The sequence below is a fragment of the Camelus ferus genome, chromosome 16 (genome assembly GCF_009834535.1).
Source record: "Camelus ferus isolate YT-003-E chromosome 16, BCGSAC_Cfer_1.0, whole genome shotgun sequence".
NCBI lineage: Eukaryota > Metazoa > Chordata > Mammalia > Artiodactyla > Camelidae > Camelus > Camelus ferus.
In genome coordinates this window covers 48,814,095-48,841,872 of record NC_045711.1, presented here as the reverse complement: position 1 = coordinate 48,841,872, position 27,778 = coordinate 48,814,095, and the positions used below count along the sequence as shown (strand labels likewise).

At 50.4% G+C, this 27,778-nt stretch overlaps 1 protein-coding gene and 2 non-coding genes across 17 annotated transcripts; 2 read left to right on the top strand and 1 right to left on the bottom strand.

The window, feature by feature from the left end:
• The first annotated feature begins 4,343 nt into the window (after nucleotides 1-4,343).
• MED24 (mediator complex subunit 24) lies at nucleotides 4,344-26,667 on the top strand. 15 transcript variants are annotated; one of them, XM_032457954.1, is made up of 27 exons: nucleotides 4,344-4,417; nucleotides 4,838-5,024; nucleotides 5,113-5,195; nucleotides 12,965-13,003; nucleotides 13,352-13,425; nucleotides 13,790-14,022; nucleotides 14,166-14,222; nucleotides 15,618-15,729; nucleotides 15,862-16,012; nucleotides 16,318-16,431; nucleotides 16,925-16,972; nucleotides 17,384-17,466; nucleotides 17,753-17,839; nucleotides 18,289-18,400; nucleotides 18,892-19,034; nucleotides 19,565-19,602; nucleotides 20,045-20,127; nucleotides 20,490-20,668; nucleotides 20,786-20,885; nucleotides 21,181-21,356; nucleotides 23,235-23,499; nucleotides 23,790-23,971; nucleotides 24,139-24,229; nucleotides 24,519-24,618; nucleotides 25,449-25,583; nucleotides 25,861-26,009; nucleotides 26,149-26,667. In XM_032457954.1, the coding sequence occupies exons 2-27, from the start codon at nucleotides 4,895-4,897 to the stop codon at nucleotides 26,263-26,265; spliced, it is 3,081 nt and encodes a 1,026-aa protein (XP_032313845.1). In that variant the 5' UTR covers nucleotides 4,344-4,417; nucleotides 4,838-4,894; the 3' UTR covers nucleotides 26,266-26,667. The 15 variants fall into 15 exon arrangements, 12 of the variants coding, with proteins under 12 accessions (XP_032313845.1, XP_032313843.1, XP_032313851.1 ...); XM_032457952.1 differs by having other exon boundaries at nucleotides 4,359-4,417; nucleotides 4,860-5,024; XM_032457951.1 differs by having other exon boundaries at nucleotides 4,399-4,417; nucleotides 4,725-5,024.
• On the bottom strand, nucleotides 7,219-7,325 carry LOC116656940. The gene has a single exon (XR_004311943.1). It is a non-coding gene; the product is annotated as a U6 spliceosomal RNA (small nuclear RNA).
• On the top strand, nucleotides 19,862-19,965 carry LOC116656906. The gene has a single exon (XR_004311913.1). It is a non-coding gene; the product is annotated as a small nucleolar RNA SNORD124 (small nucleolar RNA).
• Nucleotides 26,668-27,778: the final 1,111 nt, after the last annotated feature.

Here is a 27,778-nt window from a genome sequence, read left to right as displayed (position 1 = left end):
GGAAGGTGGGGCATGAGTGAAGATGGATGGAGACCCTCCAAGGGGATATGTCTGATGGCCCCCTCCCTCTTCGATTCTGGTTGCCAAGGAGGCAGCAGGAACAGCCTGTTCTCTGGGCTCCCATCGGATCAGCTATGCCCAGGCCCCTCCCTCTCTTCCTTCCTCCATCCCGCCCTCCCAGACCGTTGCTAGGAAGCACCCCAAGATTTCTCAAGGGTCCTACCTTTAGAAACTAGGGGATCTAGATATCTTTCTGAAGAGCTTCCCCCAAAGCCTGGAAGCCAAGACCCCACACAGCCTTCTCCAGCCCTGCCAAGAAGCCCCAAGCAGTTTGAGGGAACAGGAGACAAGCCCTCTGTCAGCCTGCCCTCAAGCTAGCTCAGTGGTCTGGGCCTCAGTAATTCCCCTCCCCATCTTGTCTTGACCTCCTGGGCTCTGGGTGATGTCAGCAAGTGATGAGGTGTCCAGCAGTCACCCTTTGTCTCTGCAGACACAGCCTCACTTATTGGGGAGTTCTAGAAAGACTCTGGAAAACAGAGGAAACTGAGGTGCCACTAAGAGAAATTAAAACCCAGGTATTTCTCCCCCTGAGTGATCTTTAATCAAGAAAAAAGATGCTGAAAATAGAGGAAAGAAAGGGGAGGGTGCAGTTTATGGGGACTTCGGAATCAAGTGTCTGGCAGAGATGAGAGGCTGGGAAATTAGCAAACAATTGCCGTGCCAAGAGGAAAGTCGCCCCTTAATATACCCCCCCATCAGTCAGTTTTATCCCATCAGATGCCCTGGTTGTGGGTCACAAAAAAAGGGAGCCAGGGAAGGGACTCAGGCCTAGCTGAGCCTTGCTTTTGGTAGCTGAGGCAAGAAGTGGAAAAAGAAACTGACACCTTCTCCAGGTTGTCTGCCAGGGTTTCTCTTACTTTTATTCATTTGACACTTTTTTTTTTTGAGCATTTAATACACACCAAGTATTGGATCCCCTGAACTTTCCCAGCTTCTGGTTTCACTCCTACATGGAACCCCTTCATCCTGCTTTGCCAGGAGAGCAGAGGGGAGGTTTACCTACCATACTACAGCCTCCCCCTCCAGTTGAAGGAGAGGATGGGACAGGCTGGTGTGGAGGCCAGGAGTACAGAGTGGCTCTCAGGACCCAGAGCGGGGATAGCTGACCTCCCTCCCTGCCCCTGTCCATGCCTCAGAGTCACAGTACTGTCTTTGCTTCCATGCTGGAGGGTGTGGAGAGGGAAGGCATCTTTCAGGGTGTTAGAGAGGAAACCAGCCTCTCTAGGATTGGTTCAAATTCTGCCTTTCACTGTCCTGGCTGGTCTCTTTCTGGACCTTTCCTGGGGGCAGCAGGAAGACAGAGACAGAAGTGTGGGGATCCAGGAGTGATCCCTGAGTGGGGAGCCACCTTGTAGCCTTCTTCCCCATCCTCTTCTTCCCCAGAAAGAGAGAAAGGGATTTTGGTGTGGGACTAGTTGGGGGAGGAAACTGGTTTGGAGCCAGCTGTGTATGAGTATGTGGGAATGACTCTTTTTCTTTCCCCATCCACCTGCTGCCAATTAACTCCCCATGGTGGGGGGGGGGGCAGGCAAGCTTCCAAAGGAAAATATTCCAGTTAGGGGAGGGGAACGACTCAGTTTCCCTATAGAGTGAAGGGAAGAGGAAACCCGTTGTGTCTTGTACGTTTCCCAACTATTTCAGTATCCCTGGGTCTAGACTCTCGCCACTTTTCCTTATACTTCTTTCCAGCCTAGATAAGGAATGGCTCCATCTTCTTGGGTACCCAAAACCCAGTTCCCCACAGCCTCTTACCCTACCTCGAGTCCCCACCTAGACTTATCTCCTTTTCTGCCACTGTTCCAGAGCTGCCATGTCGCTCTGCCTGGCTGGCTTCTCCCTGCCCCTCTTCTCCAGCCAGGCTCCTTCCCCAGCCAGACCAACCAACACAATGAAGAGCTTGGACTTGGGGTTCAGAGAGCAGAATCGGGAGCTCAGCCTCTCTCAGTGCTGAGGGAGAAGAAACAGACATCCCAGGAAAGTGGAGACAGTAAGAGGGATGTTTTAGAGGGGTTGTGTTGGGGAAAGGGTTTCCTTCTACACCCAAAGGGGATGTTGACATCTCTTCTTTCATCCACTGGAAGATTATCATGGAGTCCCGTCCTTGTAGTGGGCAAGCCAGAGAGCTTGTGGGTCCTAGGAAGTGATGCTGATATGGAGAGAAAGATGGTATGGCTGCCTCTGATATCTACAGACCAGGGAGTCAGGACAAAGTAGAGAAATTGGAAATAGCCCTTGCCCAGAACTAAGGGAGTTCCTTTACTCCCTTAGGAGTCCAGTTCTTAGGGAAACCTTGACAAGCCTACAGGGAAGGTGCTGGTGAGAGGTCGGGGACAGGGAAGGCAGATGGGCTCACTACAGAAGCCACCTCCCTGCCAATGTAAAGTGGGGAGGAGGCACCCCCACCCCACCCCGAGATCTGCCAGGTTTCCTGCCAGAGGGGGATGGTTTAAGTTCAGAATACCACTATCTTTAAGGCCCAGATATTCCCCACTCCCATGTAGATTGGATCTAGTACCCACTAAGTCAGGAGCCATCGGTCACAAAGTTGACAGAGGACAGTTTGGGCTGTGAGGGGTGGGAAAGGAGCTGCAGGATCCAGGGATGGGTCAAGGTAGGGGGTCCTAACCTGCAGTAACAGGAAAGGGATGAGAGGAAGGAAGCAGGCAATGGTGGAGTGAGGCGCCTGGGAGAAGAAGGGAAGCCAGCTATGTGAGAGATTGCAGGGAAACAGGGTCTGTGGCCGTCTCAAGTGTGTGTGTGGGGGGAGGGGAGGGGGTGTTTGGAGGTTAAGTGTGAGGAGTCTGGGTTCTCCCTCCCTCCTGCTTTGGAAGCTTTGGCTACACATATTTGGCAGCTGTTTTGTATAAACATTCCCCAGCAGTGTCACTTGGGCAGGCACTAAAGGGAGCAGAATGGAGGGGATTGTGGGTGGGCGTATGGGGAGGGAGGAAAGCCATAGACCTTAGAGGGGTGTGATCTGGCTCTCCTCCAGCTGCACTCTCTCCTTCAGAACATGAGTTCCTGTCTCCCGATTTAGACTCTGCTCCAGATACCCAGAATCCTGTCATTCTCTGCCCTGAGGGCCTCAGGTTTGATTCCAGAGTCTGAGTGGACTGGTCTTCCAGATATGTCCCTCTGAGGACTGATTTTGCCACTGAAAGGGTGACCAAAGAATGGTTGTTGGGAAATACAGATGGAGCTTGAACTCCTGGTTGGGAATATGAGGCTTCTCATGGTATGGGATGGGGAGCTGAAAATAGGGGTGGCTGGGGGGCTCCCATGTTGTTTGGGTCATAAATGTTAGGGACGACCTGTCCACAAACAGGACAGGGATGAGGGCTGTTTATAGGGAGGCTCATATGTTGGAGCCAGGTGAGTAGCATTTGCTTTTGGGCTTCTCACTGGGGGTGGAAAAAGTCTAATACCCAAAACACTAGGATAAGCGAGACATTCCATTGTTTTTAATAAACTTAAGAAAATAATATTTTTAGATTTATGGGAAAAAATTTGAAGATAGAGTACCTGTACCCCACGCCCAGTTTTCCCTTTTATTAGGAACTTACATTAGTATGGTACATTTGTTACAATTAATGAACCATTATTGATACATTATTAACTAATGTCTGCTGAGTTTTCATCTAATGTTCTTCTTCTGTTCCAGGATCACATCCAGGATACCAAGTCACATTTAGTCATCATGTCTCCTTGGGCCCTTTTGACTATGACAGTTTCTCAAATTTTCCTTAGTTTTGATAACCTAAACCTCAGTTTCCTCCTTATTGCTTAATACTGGGAGGACTGCCAGATTTGGGGGTGAAGTAGTGGGTGATGTGTGTGCAAGTGACAGAACCTCAATGTCGCTTCTGGAATACAGGTGTGGAAATGAGAAGAGCCCTGCTAGACTTAGGGATTTAGGAGGAGGGAATAAAAAAAGACCAGAAAGAGAAAGCCTATTGCTGAACTAGCGCCACACCCTTGGCGTGCCTATTAACTAGCGGATAATGAAAGGATGTCGGGATGTGATTTAAATGCTCGGTCGACAGTGACGTCATTGAACGAAGCCTGATTGCGAGAAGCCTTTCAAGAAACTTTCCCTCTAAGTCCCCTGAGTCTCTGCGATGCTTCAGCTCCTACCTGTCCTCTAAAGGAGAGTACCAATGCAGGCTGACTAGCTTCGTCCCCTAGCTTGCTCGCTCGCGGAGTCCAAGGAACTACAATTCCCAGAAGACATCGTGGCGTGACCGGGCTCTTGCTGCATCCCGATTGGGTTAATAGTGGTTACTCCCAGCCAATAGAAAATCAGCTCTTTAATAAGTGCCAAAATGGTGATGCCTAGGATCTAGGACTAGGTTGTCCGGTAGGCTTAAATTTGGGGAGGTGGTGGATGAAAAGGAAATAGGAAATTTCAGGGTTGGGGAAGGTAGAGGAAATGGGGGCGAGGGGGGGGCGCGGAATCTGGATTTGGGTGGTAGCGGCTGAGGGACGCAGCGAGAGCTAAGGGCAGAGTTAGGGAACCGGAACCAGCTTAACCCCTTGCTGCCCATTTATCTCTGTATTAAAGTCCCTTTGACACCTTAGTGCTCCAGTTTCAAGAAGGATGATTTAGGAGGGGAGAACCTAACAGGATCCCTACTTTGCCCCTTTCCCTTTTTTTCCCTTTCTAGTTCTGCCTCCCTTAAATCTTCCTGTATCTTCTCCATTCCATTTTATTCTGTTCGCTGCCCCCCTCCCCCCACGCCCCGTTCTTTTCCTCAGAATCTCTTCACCCCTTCTCTAGCTCGATTTCTCCCGCCTCACAGCTGACCGCCACCGGCCTGGCCTCCTGAGTGAAATCATGAAGGTGGTGAACCTGAAGCAAGCCATTTTGCAGGCTTGGAAGGAGCGATGGAGTGACTACCAATGGGCAATCAACATGAAGAAATTCTTTCCCAAAGGAGCCACCTGGGACATTCTCAACCTAGCAGGTGTCAAGTGAAGTAGGAAGGAAGGATGGGAGGGCTAAACCCAGAGAAGCTATAACCACTGAGTCTTACTTTGTTATTCCCCTTACAGAAGCACTACTGGAGCAGGCCATGATTGGACCTTCCCCCAATCCTCTCATCCTGTCCTACCTGAAGTATGCCATTAGTTCCCAGGTAAACTGTTCCACCTGTTCCAGAGAGTGAGGGTTTGAAGGTAAAAGACTTGGAGTACAGCTCAGACTTTCTAGGTGAATTTGAACACATCATTTCTCTGAGCCTTAGTCTTCTGGTGAAAATAACAGTACTTCATTGGTTATGATTAATATTACATTAACTTATTCTACCAATAAATATTCACAGATGCTTGTATGTGCCAGACAGTGCCATAGGCTCTGGGGATTTACCTGTGAACAAGGCCTGATCCCAGCACACAAGGAATTTAGTCGGTAATGCAGGCATATAAATAAACAGTCAATTGCAGGATGGGATTATGATATAGGCTAGAACAGAGTACTATGGGAGTACATGGGAGGGGCACCTAATCCAGCATGAGCAACCAGGGAGAAAGTGATGTTTAAACCAAGACATGAGTGTTGAGTGGGAGTTGTCCAGGCAGATTGATGAGAGTGTACAAAGCAGAGAGAAAAGCACATGCAGAGGCTGGGAGACAAACATCACATGAATTTTAGGAACTGAAAATAGTGTGGTATGGCTGGAGCAGCAGTTTTGATCTTAGCACCTTTTATACCCTTAAAAATTGAGACTCCTACAGAGTTTTTGTTAATATGTATTATATCTTTTCATATCACCATTTTAGAAATTAAAAAGAATTTTTGTACTTAAAAGTAACAAAAAAATACCCATTTTATATTAATATAAATGACATTTTAGTGAAAAATAACCATTTTTTTTAAAACAACAGAAAATTGGTGAAGATAGTGGCATTGTTTTACATTTTTGCAAATCTCTTTGATGTTTGGCTTGATAGAATACAGCTGAATTCTCCTATCTGCTTCTGCATTCAGTTGTTGCGGTAGGTAGGCTGTTTCAGCTGATGTATATAAAGAGAATCTGGGGGGAGGGTATAGCTCGGGGTTAGAGTGCATGCCTAGCATGCACATACAAGCAATCCCCAGTACCTCCACCAAAACAAATAAACAAAACCCTCATTACCCCCCTCAAAATAAAAGAGAATCTAGTCTTGCACATCAGATACTTAGTTTGAAAGGGAGGAGTATTTTTAAAGCCTTTCAGATAAATGTGGATTTTTTCTTTGATAATTATGCTAAGATTCAGCAGATGTTGTAAAAATCACATCAGTGAATTTTTAATACTGTTACATTAAAATCCATTGATTTCTCTCTTGCAGTTTGAATGGATCTTTTACCCCTGCATGATTTTATAATATCATGAATCGGTCATTTGGAAAATATCCATTACTTATTTATACAGATATTCCAATTGTTGACATATTTAGTTATATAATGTCATATGTCATGGAGCCTCTGGGACTTTCTGTTGTACACTTGTAAGAAAGTAAGAGTGAAAAAGGCAAATACCATCTTGTAGTATTTTAAAAATAGTTTTGACCTCATAGATCCCCCAGGGGCCCCTGGACCATCTTTTGATAACTGCTGGGCCAGTACTTCAAGGAGGAGATTGGTTTAGAGCGAGAGATAGAGATTAGGTCATAAATGACCTGTTGGTGTTGCTAAGGAGTGTGGACTTTATCCTGGGGTAATGAGTAATCATTTAAAGGGCTTTAAGTGGAGGAGTAGTGTGATAGGATTTATATGTATTTAACATGGCAATAAAATGCATAGATCGTAAGATTAATTCATTGAGTTTTAGTAATTGTCTATACCCACGGCATTAACATCCAAAATAAGATACAGAACATTTTCGTTCTCCCAGAAGGTTCCCTTGTACCCTCTTCTAGTACATCTTCCTATAACTGCTAAATGTTTCTATCTGCACCATAGATTAACATTGTCTATATTTGAATTTCATAGAAATGGACTCAATAGTATAAACACTTAATGCTCTGTCTTCTTTTGTTAAACAGAAATGTTGTTGAGCTCTTTGTTGTATATGTCAGTAGTTCATTCTTTTAAAAATATTTTTTACTTATTTTTTTTCATTGAGGTATAGTCAATTTACAATGTTGTGTTAGTCTCTGGTGTTCAGCATGGTGATTCAGAAAAATCACCGCTTCACGAATTTGTATGTCATCCTTGCTCAGGGGCCATGCTAATCTTCTCTGTATCATTCCAATTTTAGTATATGTGCTGCCGAAGCGTGCACTCCTTTTTTTAAATTGCCAAGTAGTATTCCTCAGCTGGCATGTAGTTCTTATGCCTTTTTTTTCCTCTTGGCCTCGTGGCCTCGTGTCTGCTTTCCATGTTAGAATAAGCTCATCTTCCTTAATCTTTTTTTATTTTTTAATTTAAATTTTTTTTTCTTTTTTGGTGGGGAGAGGAAATTAGGTTTGTTTTATTTATTTATTAACAGAGGTGCTGGGGATTTAATCCAGGACCTTGTGCATGCTAAGCATGTGCTCTACCACTGAGCTATATATACCCTTATCACCCTTGCTCTTTTTAACTGCTGTATAATGCTCCATATGTTCAGTAATTTAGGTTGTTTTGCATTTTTTACTGTTAATCATCAATGATTCACTGAACATCCTTATACTTACCTCTCTGCATATCTCGGACTATTTCCCTAGGATAGATAGCTAGAAATTGCTGGTTTGAAGAGTACACACATGTTAAATCATAGTGGATCCCGCATGTTGCCCTCAAAAAAGGATTGTATCACTTTACACCCACTCCATAGTCCTTGCCAGTATTTCCCCACACCTTTGCCAGTGTTGGATAGAATCTTTTAAGATTTTTTTCCTAGAGAGGCAAAAAAGTACATCATGTTATAAGATGTATTTCCACGATTGTGATGTTGAGCATATTTTTTCACGTTTATTGGCTCTCTGTATATATTCTGTGAATTACTTATGTGTATCATTTGCCCGTTTTTTCTAACATTAGTTTATTGTCTTTATTTTTTTTTTAGTAACAGCTTTCTTGAGACATAAATCACATAACATACAGTTTACCCACTTAAAGTGTGTGAGTCACTGGTTTTTAGTATATTTAGACTTGTGTTACCATCACCACAATCAATTTAGAATATTTTCATCACCCTAAGAAGAATCTTACAATTTTTAAGTGTCTTTTAATATAGTCTATCTTGTAATTATTATCTGTTATTTATGTTTTAAATTTTTTTCTATCACTGTTTTAACTTTGTGGTTTAATTTGCTTAGCATGCAGAATATTTTTTAATGTATTTGTTGTCAGATTTAACTGTTTTTTTTTTTCCTGTATGGCTTTTGTCTTGCATAAGGGCTTCCCTGCTCCAGGATCAAAATATATTCTTTAATTTCTGCCAACACTTCACTTTGTTTAATCCATTTAGAATTTTCTGGTGTAAGGAAAGGATCCAAATTTATCTATTTTTCTGAATAGATGGAATGGCTTTATTGAATAGGCCATTTAATGGTCATATCTTACATTCTCTTAACAGACAATGGTCTATTTCTTGACAATCTAGTATTTCATTGACATATTTATCTTTTTTGTGCCAGTACTTTACCCTTTTCATGACTCTATCTCTATAGTACGTTTGATATCTTATTACTCAAGTCTTCCCTTAGTTGTTTTATTTTTCAAAAATTTCTTGGCTGTTTTCAGGCATTTTCTTTTCCAGACAGATTTTAGAATCAACTTAAGTTCCTTAAAATATCCTGTTGCATTTTGATTGGGGTTTCCTTGACTTTGGGGATTTGAGGAATTTGTGGTTTGATTTTAGAAGGATCACTCTGGTTGTAGTTTGAAGAATGAGTGGGAGGGAGGTAAGGCAGAAGGCAGGGAGACAGTTTAGTCTAGGATATTTTTTCTGTAAAGGACCAGATAGTAAATACTTTCAGCTTAGCAGGCTGTATGTTCTCAGTCACCACCATTCTGTCATTTTAACTCACAAGCACATTTAGGCAATAAAGCACATATAGGCAATATGTGAATAAACCGACATGGCTGTGTCCTGATACAACTTTATTTACAATAAAGGTAACGAGGCGGGGTGAGTATAGCTTAGCGGTGGAACACATGCTTAACGTGCACAAGGTCCTGGGTTCAATCCCCAGTACCTCCATTAAAAAAAAGAAGTGTAGGGGGAAGAAAAAAAAGGCAATGAGGCAGATTTAATTTTTTAGCTGTAGTTTTCCAAGCCCTGATTTCGGTCTGTTACAGTGATTCAGGTAAGAGATGATACTAGCAGAAACTTGAGAAGTGGCAGCAGGAAAAAAAAGATGAGTCCAAGAACAATTTAGGAAGTGGCATTGAGAGGATTTGGTGGTTAACTGGAGGAGGGGTGTGAGAGAGAGGAAGAAATCAAGGCTGAAGTCTGGGTTTCTGGTTTGGACCCCTGGAGGGCTGATGGGATGGGAAGGAGACAGTGGGATTGGAGCAGGACTGCTGTTAGGGTTGGAGTGCAGTTGAGGGGTGGTGTTTGCTTCTGGCCTTGATTCACTGAAGGTACCTGGGGGACTGACAAAGAGAAGACCCTCAGTAGCCAGTTGAACACATAATATGTCTGGAACTCGGAAGGAGAGAGGAGACTGGAGCTAGGGTTTAGGAGCTGTCAGCCACAGATGGTATTTGAAGCTCCAGGCATAGAGGAGATTGCCCAGAGAGAGTGTGGCGCGGGAGCCAAGAGGTGACCCAAGCCGTATTTCTGAGGAACCAGTCACACTTGGGGAACACCCAGAGGAAGAGAATTCCTCAGAGGAGTCTGAAGAGAAGGGACTGGTGAGGAGAGAAGGAAACCAAGAGAGTGTGATCCCAAGAAAAGCCCAGGGAGGAGAGGACTTGAAGGATGAGGAGCTGTTTCCTGCTGTTAGATGCCACTGAGAGGGCAGCGAGATGAGAACCGAGGAGTAGCCGTGGGGTTTAACAACTTTGTTGATGAGCCTAATGAGAGATTTTCGCGGTGGTGAGGACAGAAGTGATTGGAGTGGGTCGTGTTGCGAATGGAAGGCCAGGAGGTAGAGACAGTGCGTGTTGAGCACTCATGTCTGTGGTGAGAGCATGGTGGTTAATTGGAAATAGAGAGTCTGCGGGGGGTTCTTTTAAAAATAGAAGACCCTTGAGGAGGGAAAGGGTAGCTCAAGTGGTAGAGCGCATGCTTAGCATGCACGAGGTCCTGAGTTCAATCCCCAGTGCCTCCATTAAAAAAAAAAAGATAAATAAAAAAGATAAACCTAATTACCCCCCCAATTTTTTTTAAAAATAGAAGAACTTTGAGATGTGTAAATTGATGAGAAAGGCAAGAGGGAGGAAGAGCCTAAAGTACCGGTGAGAGAAAGAAAAATAGGAAAGACCTTCGTGACTTGCAAAATGCTATGCAAGATTAGTAATTTATTCTTCCGTCAGAGTCAAGAGGCTCTTTGGTCCAGTGCTGTGCACGTAGACGGCACTTAGCAGGAGTTGAGGGCGTTGAATATGAGGAGAGAGGGGATTAGAAGGCAGCTGCAAGGTCACTCTGGGCTGGCCAGGTGTGCACCAGGCCGCTTAGACTGTCTCCAGCCTCGGGGGCTGATGGTGGCTTAGAGCTTCTATGTTGATGGATATATTAGGACTGGGATAGGTTAAATCCTGCTGTGAAAAGCAGTTCACCATGTGGAAAGTATTTTTAGGTCTCCAGAGTAGCAGGGCTTTATTGATACCATTAGCAAAGACGGGCTGAGCAGAATTCTGACTTTGGAGCCCATAAATTCACAGTAACTCCCGGCATCTCTCAGAACCTACAGAACTGGGTGTTTTTCTTCTGGTAGTTTGGGGTGAGTTTCTAGTGGGGACATCCAGCTCCCCCTTCAGGTTGGTATCCAACAGGGCTCAGTTCGCTGCCAAACTCTTGCTATGGGGACATGGGTTATAAATAAACAAACACTCGCCTGGAACGTTATGGTCATCCTGCCCAGGCAGGCTCCCAACTTTCTGATCACTGTCAGACACCAGCTATGGCTTCACAGTATGCCCCGCTGAGAGTGGCACTAAACGCTAACGGTGTATTTAAGTCCTCTGTGTGTTTTGCTCCTCTTTATCCAAGTCCAGTAAAAAATGTCTGAACAGAGAGCTGTCTGTTCATGTATTGGAGAAACTACATGGAAGGCATTGCTATGCATGTAAAATTCACCGTACTGAGTCACTGAGGGTGACTTAGCTTTCTTCTTACATCTTTGGAAATTTCTATTCCTCTAGTGAAGACAACCTATGAGGCAGGTGATTATCCTGACGGTTTTTATCATTATATTCTGCTTTTTATTTTGATACATTTTGCCACTAATTTTGAGTACACACCTGTAACTATGTTCTGTGGTATTCACATTTGATCAGCATGCTATAATTATTATTTTTTAAAATATGGCAACTTAAAAGCTCTCTGGAGGGTTTGATTTCATTCATGACTAATTATTTCTTTTGAACCACATCTCCAATCTTAGTGATGAATAGGTTTTACTCATAGAAATTTGCTTTAAGGTAAAAGTTTTTCAGGATGCTAGTTACTAGAATTCATCAATCTAAAGCAATAAAAACTTACTGAGGACCTACTGTGTGGTCAGCCTGGGGCTAGGTTCTAGGGAAACATAAACTTAACACTATTTCTGTTCTCAGGGAGCTCACTGTTCAGATAGCATTTCCTGAAATGTCTTTTGCAAATACTGCTTAAATGAAATTCCTCGGCCACATAATTTGGAAGAGTATTGTTTGCTTCATCGCCAGTTATCCTAGAGATTCTCATTGTATACAAAAATATTATTATGGTTTAGGGAAGTCTTACAGTAAGGAAAGCTCTTTACTAAAAGAACCCTTTAAAGAAAGCTCTTTGTATATGTTTATTTCAGGGTCTCTCAAATTCGTATCACCCAGAAGCTCTGTATATGTGTGTGCATGTGTAAAATTTCTTAACGTCTTGAGGAATCTTTGGAACAACATCACCCAATAGAACTTTCTATGATGATAGAAATGTTCTGTTATCTGCACTGTCCAGTACAGTAGCCACTAGCCACATGTGGCTGTTGAGTACCTGAGATGTGGCTAGTTCGACTAAGGAACTGAATTTTTAATTTCATTTAACTTCAGTTTAAACAGCCAGATGTGGCCAGTGGCATCCCTCTTGGACAGCACAGCTTTGGAAGCTACTTTGGGAAATGTTGGTCTAAGGGTGTGTTTTTACTTATCTATTCTCCAGACGTTATTAACAGGTTCATGGTGGTCACTGAGTGAAAGCATCCTTGTCCTCAAGGAGCTCCTAGTTTGGTGGGGCAGCAGGTACCCACTGTGCAATGATAGGTCTAAGGCATTTACTGGGAGCACCGAGAAAGGATTTCAGCTTTGGGTGGTGCCCTGGAGGAGTCTTATAGAGAATGAGTATGTGTGATGAAATTCACTACCTATTACAAGTGTAGGTGCTACGTGTTCATTGCAGGGAAAGTTTGTGTATCTCCAGTTCTTGTCCAAATACAATCACTCTTGATAGGAGTTTTAGGAGTAGAGTAAGAGGATCTCACCCTGGTCCGTTCTTCTGCCCACCAGCAGTCTAACCTTGTTCTGTCTGGTGGCATGTGAACGTGAAACTTGTCCCCTTTGGATACCCCCAAATCATCTTCTCAGTGGGTTTATGCCGATGCCTTCAATCATAGTGAGTGTGATTGAAGCAGGAATGGGCACAATGCCTGATGTTACTGCCTCTCTTCAGTGTTTGAGGATGGCCTCTCGAAGGGGTGAGATTTTAGGAGAGTTGCAGCCACTTTAAGTGTCAGTGTTTGTGCCTCTCAACTGTGGCACACTAGTTGTCTGAATTTTATCTTTCTTCTTTCTTTCCAGATGGTGTCCTACTCCTCTGTCCTCACAGCTATCAGTAAGGTATGACCACAGCCACACATGAGCTCAGTGGGGGGGCGGGGGGTCAGAGGAATGGTAGCGACAGAGGGGCCCCACCTCCCTGACTGCTCTGACCACGTGACCTCTGAGGCTGGGCAGGCAGCACAGCCTGCCTCTGGCTGGCATGGCTGCTTTCCTTGGGAAGGAGGGGGATCCTGGGAAGTGGAGGCTGGCCATTGGGAGCCAACTGCCAATGTTGAAAGGATGCTGAGCCTGAAACCTGAGGTCAGAGTAGAGATGAACAGGAATCCCGAATGTGCCAGGTGCTGCAAGCGTGAGACTGGGGAGTGACTGGGACGTTCCATAGCATCACCACTGTTCTTTCCACAGTTTGATGACTTTTCCCGGGACCTGTGTGTCCAGGCTTTGCTGGACATCATGGACATGTTTTGTGACCGACTGAGGTAATGGCAGGGGTGAGGGGCTCACAACCTTCCAGCACTATCTTAGCGTAGAGGAGAAACTCCTGGCACAGAGACTCAGACTGGCTCTGCGGGCTCCCACACTTCTGCCCACCTGCTCATCTGCACCCACTCACCCCCATTCTTTTCTCCTTATTCCCTTAGGACTAAAATGCCTCTTCTCTGTCTGGAGTAGCTCATTTGAAATCTTATCCAATGGGAGCCGACAGGGCCATCTTCCCCAGGCCTTTGCTAGCTTCCCAACTCTCTTCCCTAGTAGGGGAGTGCCAGGCCCTTTGGGGAACGTTGGTGTGGGTCAAATTTCAGCCTTTGGAGTAGAGTCAGATTTTGCATCCTTTCTTGGTAGCTGTCACGGCAAAGCGGAGGAGTGTATCGGGCTCTGCCGGGCCCTCCTCAGCGCCCTCCACTGGCTGCTGCGCTGCACCGCAGCCTCTGCCGAGCAGCTCCGAGTCGGGCTGGAGGCCGGCACTCCAGCGGCCGCCGAGAAGCAGCTTGCCATGTGCCTGCAGCGCCTGGAGAAGACCCTCAGCAGTACCAAGAACCGGGCCCTGCTCCACATCGCCAAACTAGAGGAGGCCTGTATGTCCCCTGGTTCCTTGAGCCCCACCTGCCACTGCGCCCGTAGCTGGTTCTTTAATTGAGAGGGGAGAGGCAGGATGCCATCCCACTTCTTTCCAGGAGGATCTGAAATCATCCCACTTCCTTTTTTTTCTCCCCATAAGCATTGCATACATCCCAGGGACTTGGGCAGGGTGGCACCCGAGCCAATCAACCAACAGGTATTTACTGAGCATTGTTGTATGCCCAGCACTGTGCCAGGTGCTGGGGGTGGGGGGGCGGGGGGCTACCGAAGGAGCATGTGGCAGGTCCCTACCCTCCACAAGCAGACACGCTAGTGGGGAGCAAGACTAGTACGTAATAGACACGGAAAAAACGGGAGGACAAGACAAGCACACCATCCATTCTTGTGTTGGTCTCCATGTGACTCATCTTTTGAAAGCAAATGACTCTTGTGTTTGAGTGTGGCCTAAAACATCCCTCTAAACGCAGGCCTGTGGCGCCGTACACCTCTTAACTCAAGTGCAGGTGTTGAATTTCAGACCCCTCCAGAGCCCAGGATCAGACAGACCACCTGGTGGGAGGGAAGACTGGCAGTTCTGGACATGGGACCCGAAGGCCACAGTCTTGCTGATGAGGCTTGGGACCACCTAAGGATCTCTTGTTCTCCAGTCACAAGGATACTGGAGTGGGTTCCACCTGGGTTTTCAGGACCTGGCTGGAGAACTTGATATAGGATTAGTATGTTTATTACTTCTCAGAATAGGGTTTATGGCCTGTGAAAAAGCCAGAAAGATGATCACTATGTAAAAATGGGCTGTACGTATGTTGAGCCCTTGACAAGTGTTTGTTGGCTGAAAAGCGAGTGAATATTGAACTTAATTTTATCGGATCTCAGGTCTTCTTGTTTTTTTCCCCTACACTACATGGAGGTTAATGGGCTAGGTGGTGGCATTATTAATCATCTGACCCTCTGGAAGCGTAATCAAGATAAGTTACTTATAATTAAGGGCCAAATTGTGCGGTGTAGACCGCGAGTATAGGCGTTGAGGAGTCAGAGAGCAGTGGGTGGGTAAGTTGTTGAAGGAGCTGGGGCTTGAACAGAGACTTGAGGGCTAGTGAGAGAGTGAGGGTGAGGTGAGTAGGAGGGGCATTTCAGAAGGGGGAGCAGCGAGAGCTAAGTGACATGGAGCAGGCGACATGGAAGGCTGTTTAGGACTCCAGCTTGACTGGGCTGGAGAGCGGTGGCCACTTGCAAGGCTGGCCCATTCTTGAAATGATTTGTGGCCACCCCTCTGTTCCACTGGACTCCACACCCCCTCTGCCTCCCTCTGTCCCTGCCTGTGTTATGCCGGACCTAGTCTCTAAGTCAGCTGCGTGCAACCCCTAGAGGTCCATCCTCTGGGAATAGCTTCTAGGGGCTCCATCAATGGTGTGCACCCCTCTTCTGGAAACAGTGCATGCTGCCCTCAGGCCCCCAGCCTTCATGCCATCCTCAGGGGAAGCCTCCCTGCGTGGTTTTGTGGGCCCAGGGGGTGCCAAAGTCGAGGAGTTGGGGCCACTGTCTTCCATGCCTCTGTTTCCCATCATTTTCTGCATTTCCTTTTCTCTGCCAGCTTCCTGGACTGCCATTGAGCATTGCCTCTTGAAGCTTGGGGATATCCTGGCTGGTCTCAGCAGCCCCCAGCTCCGGAGCCAGGCCGAGCAGTGTGGCACACTTATCAGGAGGTACCCATTCCCAGGGCGATCACGGTGAAGGGACTGGGGAGGTGTGGCCCTGGCCCCGGCCCCTCTGCTCTCACCTCCTCTCTGACTCTTCCAGCTCCCCACATACTGTCCCCTGTGGCTGTTTTCCCTCAGCATCCCCACCATGCTGTCCGTGCACTCGGAGCAGCTGCACAAGACTGGCTTCCCCACCGTCCATGCAGTGGTCCTGCTCGAGGGCACCATGAACCTGACAGGCGAGACACAGCCGCTGGTGGAACAGCTGATGATGGTGAAACGCATGCAGGTGGGAGGCCAGCGCTGCTTCTCTGTCCCCAAGACAGGCCGGCCATGCAGAGGGCAGGAGGGAGGATTCTTCTGGTCTTTCTTGGGAGAGATAGGGTTTCTCTCGCTTCCTGGTGGAGCATGGATCCCAGTCCTGCGCGGTTCTATCTGTCTGATGAAATGCCATGTCACCTGGCGTCCCTGGTTCTCACATGGGAGTGGGGGAGGTGCCTGTGCTGTGTGGCCTCTGACCCCCCGATCCTCAGGGGCCCAGAGGCAGGAGGGGCACGGCACCCTCTCAGGACTCACCCATGGCTCTCCCTGCAGCATATCCCTACCCCACTTTTTGTCCTGGAGATCTGGAAAGCTTGCTTCGTGGGTCTTATTGAGTCTCCTGAGGGTACTGGAGAGCTCAAGTGGACAGCTTTCACCTTCCTCAAGGTACCTGGGACGGGGGAGCTGCGGAGAGCCCATCTGGGGATGGTTCTTAGGAAGAGCAGAGACACCCTGGACCTTTGCCCCACGTTTCTCCCTGCTGGCCTTGTGCCCAGCTTGCCAGGTCCCCCAGCACAAGTTCCCCTCTGTGATTTTCTCTGAAAGTCCCAGGGCTGTGTTCAGCCCACTTGGCAGGCTTCCGCCACGTCTTGGCATCAGCCAGAGTGGCGCAGGGCAGCTGTGGGAGCCCACTTTGGCTTACGGCATTTCCTCGTCGAGCCATGAAAGTGAGGGGTTCCTGTGCCCCTCAGGCTGAGGGCACCAGGCACTTGGCTAGCCGTCAGCTTTCTGATTTGGCTCTAAGAGTGTCTTTACTTCCAGGGCAGGAGTGTTCCTGTCTCTGTGCAGAGCAGCGGGCTGGAGGGGATGCCTTTAGTTCTGGGTGAAGGAGAGAAGAAATTGAGCTTCCTATCCCTCACCACCCTGCCTCACCCTCTAGATTCCACAGGTTTTGGTGAAGTTGAAGAAATACTCTCATGGGGACAAGGTGAGTGAAAGAAATGAGATGGGGGGAGGACATGGAAACAGGTGAATCCTTGTTTCTGCCCCAAAGGAACAAGGGCACAGGGAGGGTTCCTTGGCCCTTGCTGGGCACTGGTGCATTCTTGTGCTGGAGTCAGCCTGGGAGCACGTGTGTACCTCTGCGCACATGCATGCAGTCTTCTGACAAGGCAGCCAGGCTGCTTGGAGACGAGGTTGCCTGAGATGACCAGGCCGGGGTGGACACAAGGGAGCAGTCGTGCCCTGTACTCTTCCCGTCCAGTTGCTGGAAGCCAGCGGGGCACGGCTGACTTGCTAGGCTGTTGAACCCAGCAGGGCATCCTCATGAGCCTGCATCGCAGGCTGTGCATGGAGCAGAGGACCTGGAAGCCAGATGGCAGTTTCTGGCTCTTTGCAGGACTTTACTGAGGATGTCAATTCTGCTTTTGAGTTCCTGCTGAAGCTCACCCCCTTGCTGGACAAGGCTGACCAGCGCTGCAAGTATGAAGTCCCCTGTTCACCCTCACTCTACTGGAAGGTGTTCTGGGCTCTTCCCCTGCTCTTTGTGCCAGAGAAGCCCCAGGAGACTGTCTCCTTGTTCACTCCCCTCGGCAGGGGCAGGAGGCAGCAGCCCCGTGGTTGTGAGTGCCCGGTCCTCTCTGCCTTCCCTCGGGCACTCAGAAAGTTCTTCATCCTCAAGGAAGGAAGATGCAAGACAGGCTCATTGCTCCCTCTTCAATAATCCCTGCTGTATGCCCAAGCCTCCCATTCTCTTTTTCCCTCACAGCTGTGACTGTACAAGTTTCCTGCTCCAGGAATGTAGCAAGCAGGGGCTTCTGTCTGAAGCCAGTATGAACAACCTAATGGCCAAGCGGTAAGTGTGAGTTCCTCGAGCTGGCCCACGGGCCCTTTGACCACCCCGCCTCAGGTCCAGACCGGGCTGCTGGGTGCCATCTCCCCTCCAGTCTAGAGTTCAGGTTGCGGGTGACAGGGGCCACGCCTAGAGTTACCAGGGACAGGAGATTTCTGCAGAGCAGGTCTTGCACTCTTAGGTGCTACACTTTAAGTCTCACCCTCCTTTGTGATCAAAGCAGAAATCCTAAAACTTCCTTTCATCTTCAGTGAACTGTCAAAATAGATGTAAAGACCAGTGACAAACTGAAGCAATTGTGTTGTTAGATCTGCTTTCGTAAACCTCGCCCGACCCCAGTGGCACTTCCCAGCCTCCTCCGGGCCGCTGCTTCAGGGACTGGACTGGGAAGCGTGTCAGGAATTGATCTCTGTTCCTCTTCCCTTCTCTTGACCGACTGGTTCCGGCCACAGCAAAGCAGACCGGGAGCATGCACCGCAGCTGAAATCAGATGAAAATGCCAACATCCAGCCCAACCCTGGGCTGATCCTCCGTGCGGAGCCCACAGTCACCAACATCCTCAAAGTGAGTGTGCGTTTCCCCTCCCACCAGGGTCATCTCTTCTCTCTTTCCAGCTTCCCCTCTACTTCCAGATAAATAAACAGAGGCCACAGAGCTCTCTTCTGGCTTGTACACATGGTTACTTTGGAGGTAGACTAAACAGGGAGGGGAGGGAAGCACCACTGGAAACGAGTATTTGTTGAACGTCGCTGGTGAGGCAGGCGCTGTGCTGGGTGCTGCACTTGCTCGTGCAGAAATAATGCTGAACCTCACAGCAGAGACCTTGCACACCCCGACCCCACCATCGTCGTCCCAGTTAGGTTGAGAGGGATGGATCGGAGAGCAAGGAATTTTAGGAATGGATTTCCAGATGGGAGTCAGAAAGACAGAGATTAAATTGCAGGTTGTGGTATCCCGTTTACTGGAGACATGTGGAGAGGAACTGGGGCTCGGCGGTATCTGCGTGTTCAAGCCTTCAGTATTCTTCAAGACTTGGTTTCCTGTCTTGTCCCCAGACAATGGATGCAGACCACTCTAAGTCCCCGGAGGGGCTGCTGGGGGTCCTGGGCCACATGCTGTCTGGGAAGAGCCTGGACTTGTTGCTGGCTGCGGCTGCTGCCACTGGGAAGCTTAAGTCCTTCGCCCGGAAATTCATTAAGTAAGGAAGGCCGAGCCCCTGACCAGGGTCTGGGAGGCAGGTCTGAAGGAGGAGGTAGCAGAATAAGAGTGAGGCACTGGGGGCTGGGTCTCCTCAGAGATGCCAAGGCAGAGCATCCCAACTGGAGACTCGGGGGAAGGGCCGGTTCTCTGGACATGAAAAGTGCTCTTTTGTCTTCAGCTGGGGATGAAGTGGAGGTGTTTGGTGAGGTGATGAGGTGTTGAACAGTTGGCGTGGAGGGATTGCGTGCAGACCCACTTACTAGTAAGGGGCTCTCAAATTCTGACTTTTTTCATTGACTTGGAATTTCATGTATAGAATGTTGTTCCGCTCAGTGAGCCACTCTCTAGGCTTTGGAAATCTTTTAAAAATAGAAAGAGTTCTCATTTCTGTAGCGATGGGTGTTCCCTTTAAGTTGAACCCATAGTTCAGACTAGTGACTGCCCTCTGAGTGGGCGGGGCCCCGGACCACAGCCATTCCTCAGCGATGGCCTTGGTTGATGCGACCCCTGTCTCCATTCCTTACGCAGTTTGAATGAATTCACGACGCACGGCAGTGAAGAAAGCAGTAAGTCAGCTCTGCATACCCCCAGACCCAGTGGCGCTGAAGGTGGGGTGCAGAGGGAGAGGACAGGGAGGGAAGAGGAAGCCTTTGCTCATCCTGGGGAGGCTGTTTTCTCCCCTGAGTGATGACCAACCGAAGCTTCTGGGGAGGCTTGAAAGAGGGTCATGCAGGGAAAAGGATTCTTCCCAAACCACTATTTGTCTCTCCTTCCCCTGTTATGATTTGGTCAGGTGTTGGGGGGAAGGAAGGTATCAGGAGTCTTTGATTCCAAGGAAGGGATGATGTTCAAAATGAGACTCAAGAAAAGGATTCTGAGCCTCAGAGCTCTGAAGGAGCCACTCAGTCCCTGACCTTCCTTGAGGCAGATCCTGATCCCCTCCCGACCCAGACGAGGCCTTTGGGCCCCTGTCCCAGGCTGTGAGGTCAGCCTTCTCCTCCTTCACAGCCAAGGCGGCCTCAGTTCGAGCCTTGCTCTTTGACATCTCCTTCCTCATGCTGTGCCACGTGGCCCAGACCTATGGCTCAGAGGTGAGTAGCGGGGAGCAGTCAGGATTGGGGGGCACCAAGAGAAGGGGCGAAGGGGAAAGAAGTAACCAATAACTCCCCACCTGACACCCCTAACCCGCCTCTGCCCCCGCCAGTCTCCCAAGCCTGGTCTCCTGGCTGCCCAAATCAGGTGCCCACCCAGGCCCAGTCAGTAGTCACCCCCTTGTCACGACCTGAATCCCTCAGTGCCACACTCACACCCACCACTAGGTGGCAGCATAGCCACTGTCTTTCTCCCTTAGATCAATTTGTCTCCAGTTCTTTAGGCTGGAAGAGGGAAGTGCTGGGCAGGACATTGAGGTGTAGGGTGCTGCACATCCCCCTCCCCAACCTTCCTTTCCCAGGTCATCCTGTCTGAGTCGAGCACAGGAACAGAGGTGTTCTTCTTTGAGACGTGGATGCAGACGTGCATGCCCGAGGAGGGCAAAATCCTGAACCCTGACCACCCCTGCTTCCGGCCTGACTCCACCAAAGTGGAGTCCCTGGTGGCTCTGCTCAACAACTCCTCGGAGATGAAGCTGGTGTCAGTGGCCTGGGTGCCCACTCCAAGGGGGGCGGTGGGGGCAGGGCCCAGACCCTCTCCCTCAGCCCATCCTGCACTCCCCTATGGTGATTTTTCTCCCGCCCTACCCCCTCGCAGGCAAATGAAGTGGCACGAAGCCTGTCTCAGCATTTCAGCAGCCATCCTGGAAATCCTCAATGCCTGGGAGAATGGGGTGCTGGCCTTCGAGTCCATCCAGGTAGCCCTGCCCAAGACACAGAGCCAATCTTTGATAGCTTGTTAGAATTCATAAGAGCAAGAAGACCCTTAATCCGGGAGTCCATGTGTGGACATTGACCTTCCTTGTAAGCATAATCTTAGCTGCTCCTTCCCACCCAGGTAACTTTGGGAAACTCAACTTGTGGTGAGAAGAGTTGTGGATCGTGGCCCAGGACTCCACTGCCTTGCGGAGACCTGGGGACAGCGAGGGCCAGGGACAGCGAGGGCCAGGAAGGGGAGATCGCGACCCCAGTCACCCTCTTTCCCTCTCCCAGAAAATCACTGATAATATCAAGGGGAAGGTTTGCAGTCTGGCAGTGTGTGCCGTGGCTTGGCTGGTGGCCCACGTGCGGATGCTGGGGCTGGATGAGCGTGAGAAGTCGCTGCAGATGATCCGCCAGCTGGCAGGGCCACTGTACAGCGAGAACACCCTGCAGTTCTACAATGAGAGGTCAGTGACCCGTCCCCTCCTTCTGGAGCTCTGCAGATCTGGCGTGAGATGTCAGGCCCTCCAGTCACCACTGAGCCCCTCTTCTCTCACCTTCCGAGACACCGGGCTCACCTGCTCACTCTTCCTCACTCACTCGTGTTCTTAATCACACATTCACTCGCTGACTCAGCAGCATTTAGTGTGTCTCTGTGTTTATAATCCAGCACTTGCTGTGTGTGTCCCAGCACTGCAGACCCCAAACAGCTCTGATTCCAGCCCTCAAAGAGCTCAAGTTGTGGAGGAATAGCTTGCCAAGATAAAGTAATTATCTTAGTTATACTGCTGTCCAGGAACTGTGAGCGCATCCATAGATTTTACAGGCCTTGGGCCTGTCCACCCCTTCCCTTCCCCACCCCCTGCCTGGCTATCTTCTGTGACATTTTCCTGCCTTGGCTTTTTAGAGGCTTGGCGGACCTCTCTAGTGACTTCAGCTCTGTTGAGTTGAGTGATGGTGGTTCTTTACCCATCCAATAAACTTTTTAAAAAAATTTGTGGTAAAAAAATACATGGCGTGAAATTTACCATCTTAACCATTTTTGAGTGTACAGTTTATCAGTGTAGGTATATTCACGTTGTCAAGAAACAGTTCTCCAGAACTTTTTCATCTCGTAAATCTGAAACTGGACCCATAAAGCAACTCCCTGTCCTGTCCTCCCCCAACCCCCTGGCAACCACCATTCTACTTTCTGTTTCTATGAATTTGGCTACTTTAGAGACCCCATGTAAGTCGAGTCACATAGTATTTGTCTTTTTGTGACTGGCATATCTCACTTTGCGTAATGTCCCCAATATTCGACCATGTCATTGCATGTGTCAGAATTTCCTTCCTTTTTAAGGCTGAATGATATTCCATGGTATGTATATTCTGCATTTGGCTTATCCGTTCATCAGTTGATGGACGTGTGGGCTTCTTCCTCTTCTTGGCTGTTGTGAACCGTGCTGCTCTGAGCACGGCGTGCACTAAGCCGTAAGTTACAAGTGATGGCCCTTACTGGATGGGTAAAGGATGGATGGAGGGGGACGTGGAAGCACTGAGCTGGGATGGGGTTGGGAGTGTGTAAAATCACATCTCCTGCTTTTCCCTCTCCTCCTCCTTTATTCCTTCCGCCCTCATCATCCTCCCCACCCCGAGTCATGGAGTGTTTTCTCTGACCTAATCCATTCTAAGAGCCCCGACTTCTATCTGGGAAATCTGTGGCTCCATCATGCAGGTGGAAAAAGTGACCCTGAAAGTCAAAGTGACTTTACCAGAGCCACCCCGGGTCCTCCAAAAGGTTAGCTCTCAGGCCCAGGTCTGTATTCACAGTCGAAGGCTCTTCATGAGAAAATTCCTGGATGTACACTTGTTTTTGCCCAGCTACCAAGGGCCGGGAAGAGTCCTGTGGGGCAGCCCTCGGGCCCCTGTCCTGGAAGTAACAGTTTACTTTGGGAGGAGGCCAAGGCTGGGTAGGGAACCCCCCCAAGCACTCAGCCCAGACGGAAGTGATTGTATTTATTTATGCCAGAGGATTGGCAGGGCCCAGGTCTGGGGGCTGGGGGAAGTCGAAAGGAGAGTGAAAAACATGAATATGTTGCGGGAATGACCGAGGAGGCAAGTCCCCCCACCCCCACACCCCAGGCCGGGTGCTGGGAGCAAGACTGGTGGGGTCGGGTCTCCTGGGGGTTTGCAGCTTCCTTTTGTCTCCTCCCTCAGCGTAGAATGGGGTTCATTACCCTGGAATATTTCTGTAACCCAAGTCCTGGGAAGAGTCTAGCCTGGAAGTGTTGTCCCCTACTCCCTCACCTACTGAAGCTGGTGCTGCCTGACCCGCAGGTCCTCTCCCCCTCCCCCTCCGCCAGGGTGGTGATCATGAGCTCCATCCTGGAGCACATGTGTGCTGACGTGCTGCAGCAGACAGCCACGCAGATCAAGTTCCCGTCCACGGGCATGGACACCATGCCCTACTGGAACCTGCTGCCCCCAAAGCGACCCATAAAGGAGGTGCTGACAGACATATTTGCCAAGGTGCTGGAGAGGGGTTGGGTGGACAGCCGCTCCATCCACATCTTTGACACCCTGCTCCACATGGGAGGCGTCTACTGGTTCTGCAACAACCTGATTAAGGTACTGGCGGTTGGTGGGGGCGGGCTGGAGGACCAGGTGTCCCCAGACTATGGGAGACAGCTGAGAAAATGCCTGACAGGGCCAAGCTCCCTTCATTTGTACTCTGACATCCCATCACCCAGCCCGGTCAGCCAGGCTTCCCTGAGGGGCCCCTCAAACGCTGAGTAGGTTCCTTAGAATCCAGAGCGGTCCTTGCCTCAGGAGCTCCTGGGCCCTAGGGGAGCTGCAGGATGTCAGAGCCCACATTGAGGGCCCTCAGCTCCTTGGTCCCCTCTCCCCTGCCCACGCAGGAGCTGCTGAAGGAGACGCGGAAGGAGCACACACTGCGGGCGGTGGAGCTGCTCTACTCCATCTTCTGTCTGGACATGCAGCAGGTGACCCTGGTCCTGCTGGGCCACATCCTGCCCGGCCTGCTCACCGACTCCTCCAAGTGGCACAGCCTCATGGACCCCCCTGGCACTGCCCTCGCCAAGTAGGATTCTCAAGTCTCCACAGCCCAGAGTCTGGCACCCCGTCGTGCCCCCCAGGGAGGCGGGGCTGTGGGGAAGCCCTGTCAGGTGGGGTACGGTCAGCATGGGTGCAGAAACCCTCTTGGGGGCCCCTCTGATTTTAACCCCTTTTCCTGGACCCCTTTGCCAGGCTGGCCGTCTGGTGTGCCCTGAGTTCCTACTCCTCCCACAAGGGGCAGGCATCCTCCCGCCAAAAGAAGAGACACCGCGAAGACATCGAGGTAGGATAGGGGCCCCTCCCCCATTCACTTGCCCATGTGCTTGTTCCACAGACGTTTATTGAGCCTTTTCTGGTAAGAGGCGCCTTCCCAGGCCCAGGTAGCCAGGCACGGACCCTGCCCCGGGCCGCTGTGTTAGGGGTGACTGTGTGGAAGTTCTCTCCCTCGGGTAGTGGGAGGGGTGAGGGGAAAGATGACCCTGTTCCCTACTCTGATCTGATCTCTGGCCCTCTTCCCCGTAATGGGAGATCTGGGGATCCAGGGATAGATGACAGTGACTCCTGCCCTCCAGGATTACATCAGCCTCTTCCCCTTGGACGACATGCAGCCCTCCAAGCTGATGCGACTGCTGAGCTCCAATGAGGAAGATGCAAATATCCTCTCAAGTCCCAGTGAGTGTGTGGACACGGGCTGGGTGGGCTGCCTCCTTTCTCGGGAACTCGCTTCTGCCTGAGAGCTGCCCTGCTCTGGTCCCCGGGCATCTCGCTGGCTGGTCAGAGACGGTGTGGCAGGACTGTGCCCCGTTCTGTCCCCTGTCTCTGTTTCCTACCCCAAGAGACTAGAGGTAGCTGTGGATCTCTCCTTAAGGGTTGAAGCTCTTCTGCCCAGATCCCAGCCCAGCCCCGGGCGCATGGTCGGTTGTCTCTTCCCCACCCCTCACTTACCGCAGTGAGTTCACTGCCCTGGGCACACTCTGTGCCTTTGACTCACCAGCTCTGACCTTCCTTCCCCCTAAACAGGCCTGGGCTGGGACTCGGGACTGCTCCCCACTCTTCCTGCCTAGAGAGCACCCCTCCCCCACCGACCTCTCTCTCCCTGCCAAGGGCTCTTCTGTGGCATTTAATTTTTCCTATTTCCAGAGATTTCTCCTGAGCCTAGAAGTTTCTCTGAGGCCTTTTAGAGAGTAGGGGACCCACTGTGCACTTGAGCAGAGGAAAGACGCTGGGTCTGCCGCCTGCAGATCCTATGACTGTTGGCTAGTCACTTAATAAATCTTAGTCTCAGTTTCTCCATCTGTATAATGGAGGTGTGAGGACTAGCGGCTTAATCCACGTACAGCCAGCAGATTGGCGCCTGGCTCCTGGTGGTGCTCACTAAACATTAGTTCTCTTATATCTGCTTGTGGGGATGTCTGTTCTCGGGGCCCTTGTGACTCTGGATCCAAGGACATTCTCCAGGCAAGCGCTCCACCCCTGACGGGTGAGGGCTTCCTCTGGGACAGCGATTTTGAATGCAGGAGGCCGTTTCCTCAGTGCTCCCTCGCTTGGCCCCACAGCCGACCGATCCATGAGCAGCTCCCTGTCGGCCTCCCAGCTCCACACGGTTAATATGAGAGACCCGCTGAACAGAGTTCTGGGTGAGTCCTCCAGCCCTGCTCCCACAGCTCATCCTGGCACCCCGCATCTGCCACATTCCCCCTCTTTTCTCCGTCTCCCCTAATTGCCAGCCCTCTGTCTCCCCCAGGCTCCCACCTCGTCCCTCTCTGGCTCGCCCCCAACTTGCCTTTCATGCTGCCTCTTTTTGATGTCCCCCTTTTGGGGGCCACTCTTAGCACCGATTTCTTCTCCCAGAGTCCGACCTCTTCCCAAATCTTTCTGATGGGATTCTTCCCCTTCTCCCCTGATGCCACACAGCCAACCTGTTCCTGCTCATCTCCTCCATCCTGGGGTCGCGGACCGCCGGCCCGCACACGCAGTTTGTGCAGTGGTTCATGGAGGAGTGCGTGGACTGCCTGGAGCAGGGCAGCCGGGGCAGCATCCTGCAGTTCATGCCCTTCACCACCGTGAGTCTTCACCTGCGGGCCGGGCTGCCCCACCCTCTAGATCCTGGGGGTCAGCGGCCAGGAGGGAGGGGCTCCTTCCTCTCGGACAGTGCACCCACTGTCGCCCCACTGAATAGCTGTCTATCTGTCTGTCTGGCAGGTATCAGAACTGGTGAAGGTGTCAGCCATGTCCAGCCCCAAGGTGGTTCTGGCCATCACGGACCTCAGCCTGCCCCTGGGCCGCCAGGTGGCTGCCAAAGCCATTGCTGCCCTCTGAGGGGCTTGGAGTGGCCACTGGAGCTGGCGGGGGAGGGTGCCAGCCCCAGGCACCTCAGAAGGGAACCATGAGGAGAGATGAAACATCATTGCTCATAGCCACATGACGTAACAGCCCTCAGTCAGTCGGTTTCCAGATCTTCCCCTGCTCCTGACTTCTGACCTCTAAGACGTCTCCCAATCTCTTTCGTAATTTCCTTTCCCCACTGCCGGCACCTGGTTCCTTAGCTCAGGGCAGCCTCCCTGTGTTGCACCCCTCGCGCCACTCCTCCCCTCCCGCGGGTAGATTTACCTCTGAGAGAATGCCCAGGTGCAGGGGCTGTGTGTATATATGTATAGATGTGTTTTTTACATGACGGATGTTCACCTCGGCTCACTTGTAAATAAAGACCCTTGTGGATCCCTTCGTGACTGTAAGTGCAGTCAGGGCCCGCATCTGGTGGGGTGGGGAACACTGTTTTCTCCTTGGCATCCGTGCGCCATGGCCCAGGGAGAGGCTCAGTCCTGTGGCTGTGGAGGAAGGAGGAGGAGGTGCAAAGGAGGGCCGGGCTCAGGTTCCCGTGTTTGTCTGCTCAGTAGGGGCAGGGCATGGCGTTGGGAGCAGCTTCCCTTCCTCATTCCTGCCCGCCGTCTCCCCTCACCCCACTTACTCTGAAAAGGGAGAGGTTTTGGCTATGGGCCCCGCTGGTGCTGGGGTAGGGTGTCCTGTTCTGACGTTCCCTGGCCTGGCCAGGCCCCACCCGGAGTCTGCCTGGCCCAGAGTTTGCTCTGTCCTCCCCAGAGGGGTGAGGGGGATGAGGGCAGGAACTCTGTTTAACCTTTCCTCTCCTGCTCCACACGTCTCCAAGCTCCGGTTCCTTCAGGACCAACCTGCGAGGGAGGTGAGTCCCTGAGCCTTGAAGCTGGGGACTCCAGCCCCACTTAGCCAGACACTGCTTCTCATGAGCCTGATGGGGAAGGAAGTGGGAGGGGCTCAGGAGCCGAGGATGGAGAGTCTTGAGAGGGGACTCGGTTGGCCCCAGGGCCTGGTGGAGGCACTCTGGCGCACACGTGCAGTCTTCGGCTGAGGGCACAGAGAGGTTTGTGCCGTGACACAGCCCCTCCATCTCCCTAGGTGTGAGCTGAGGCCCCTTCAGCCATGAGGCTGAGACGGCAGGAAAGCAGCAGGCTCCCTACAGGTCAGAGGCAGAGCTTGATGAGGGAGAGACAGACGCACAGAGCCTGGAATTTGGGGTCTGACCCAAGCTGTCACCTTGAACTCAGCTCCCTAATCTGTAGAAGGCCCTTCATAATTCTGTATTTGTGGGCAGCTGGGAGCATGGATGGACTGAGGTGTGTGGAAGATGGTAAACTGACGAGCCCTGTGCAAGTGTGAAGTACTCCCTTGTTTCAGACCAGCGTCTGTCTGTGTCTGGACTGCTGAGCCCCCCACCCCCTCCTCCCAGCCCACTCTCTCCTCTCCCAGTACCGGTGACCCACTGCCTTCGTCCTCCCCACTAAGCTGTGGCTCCCTG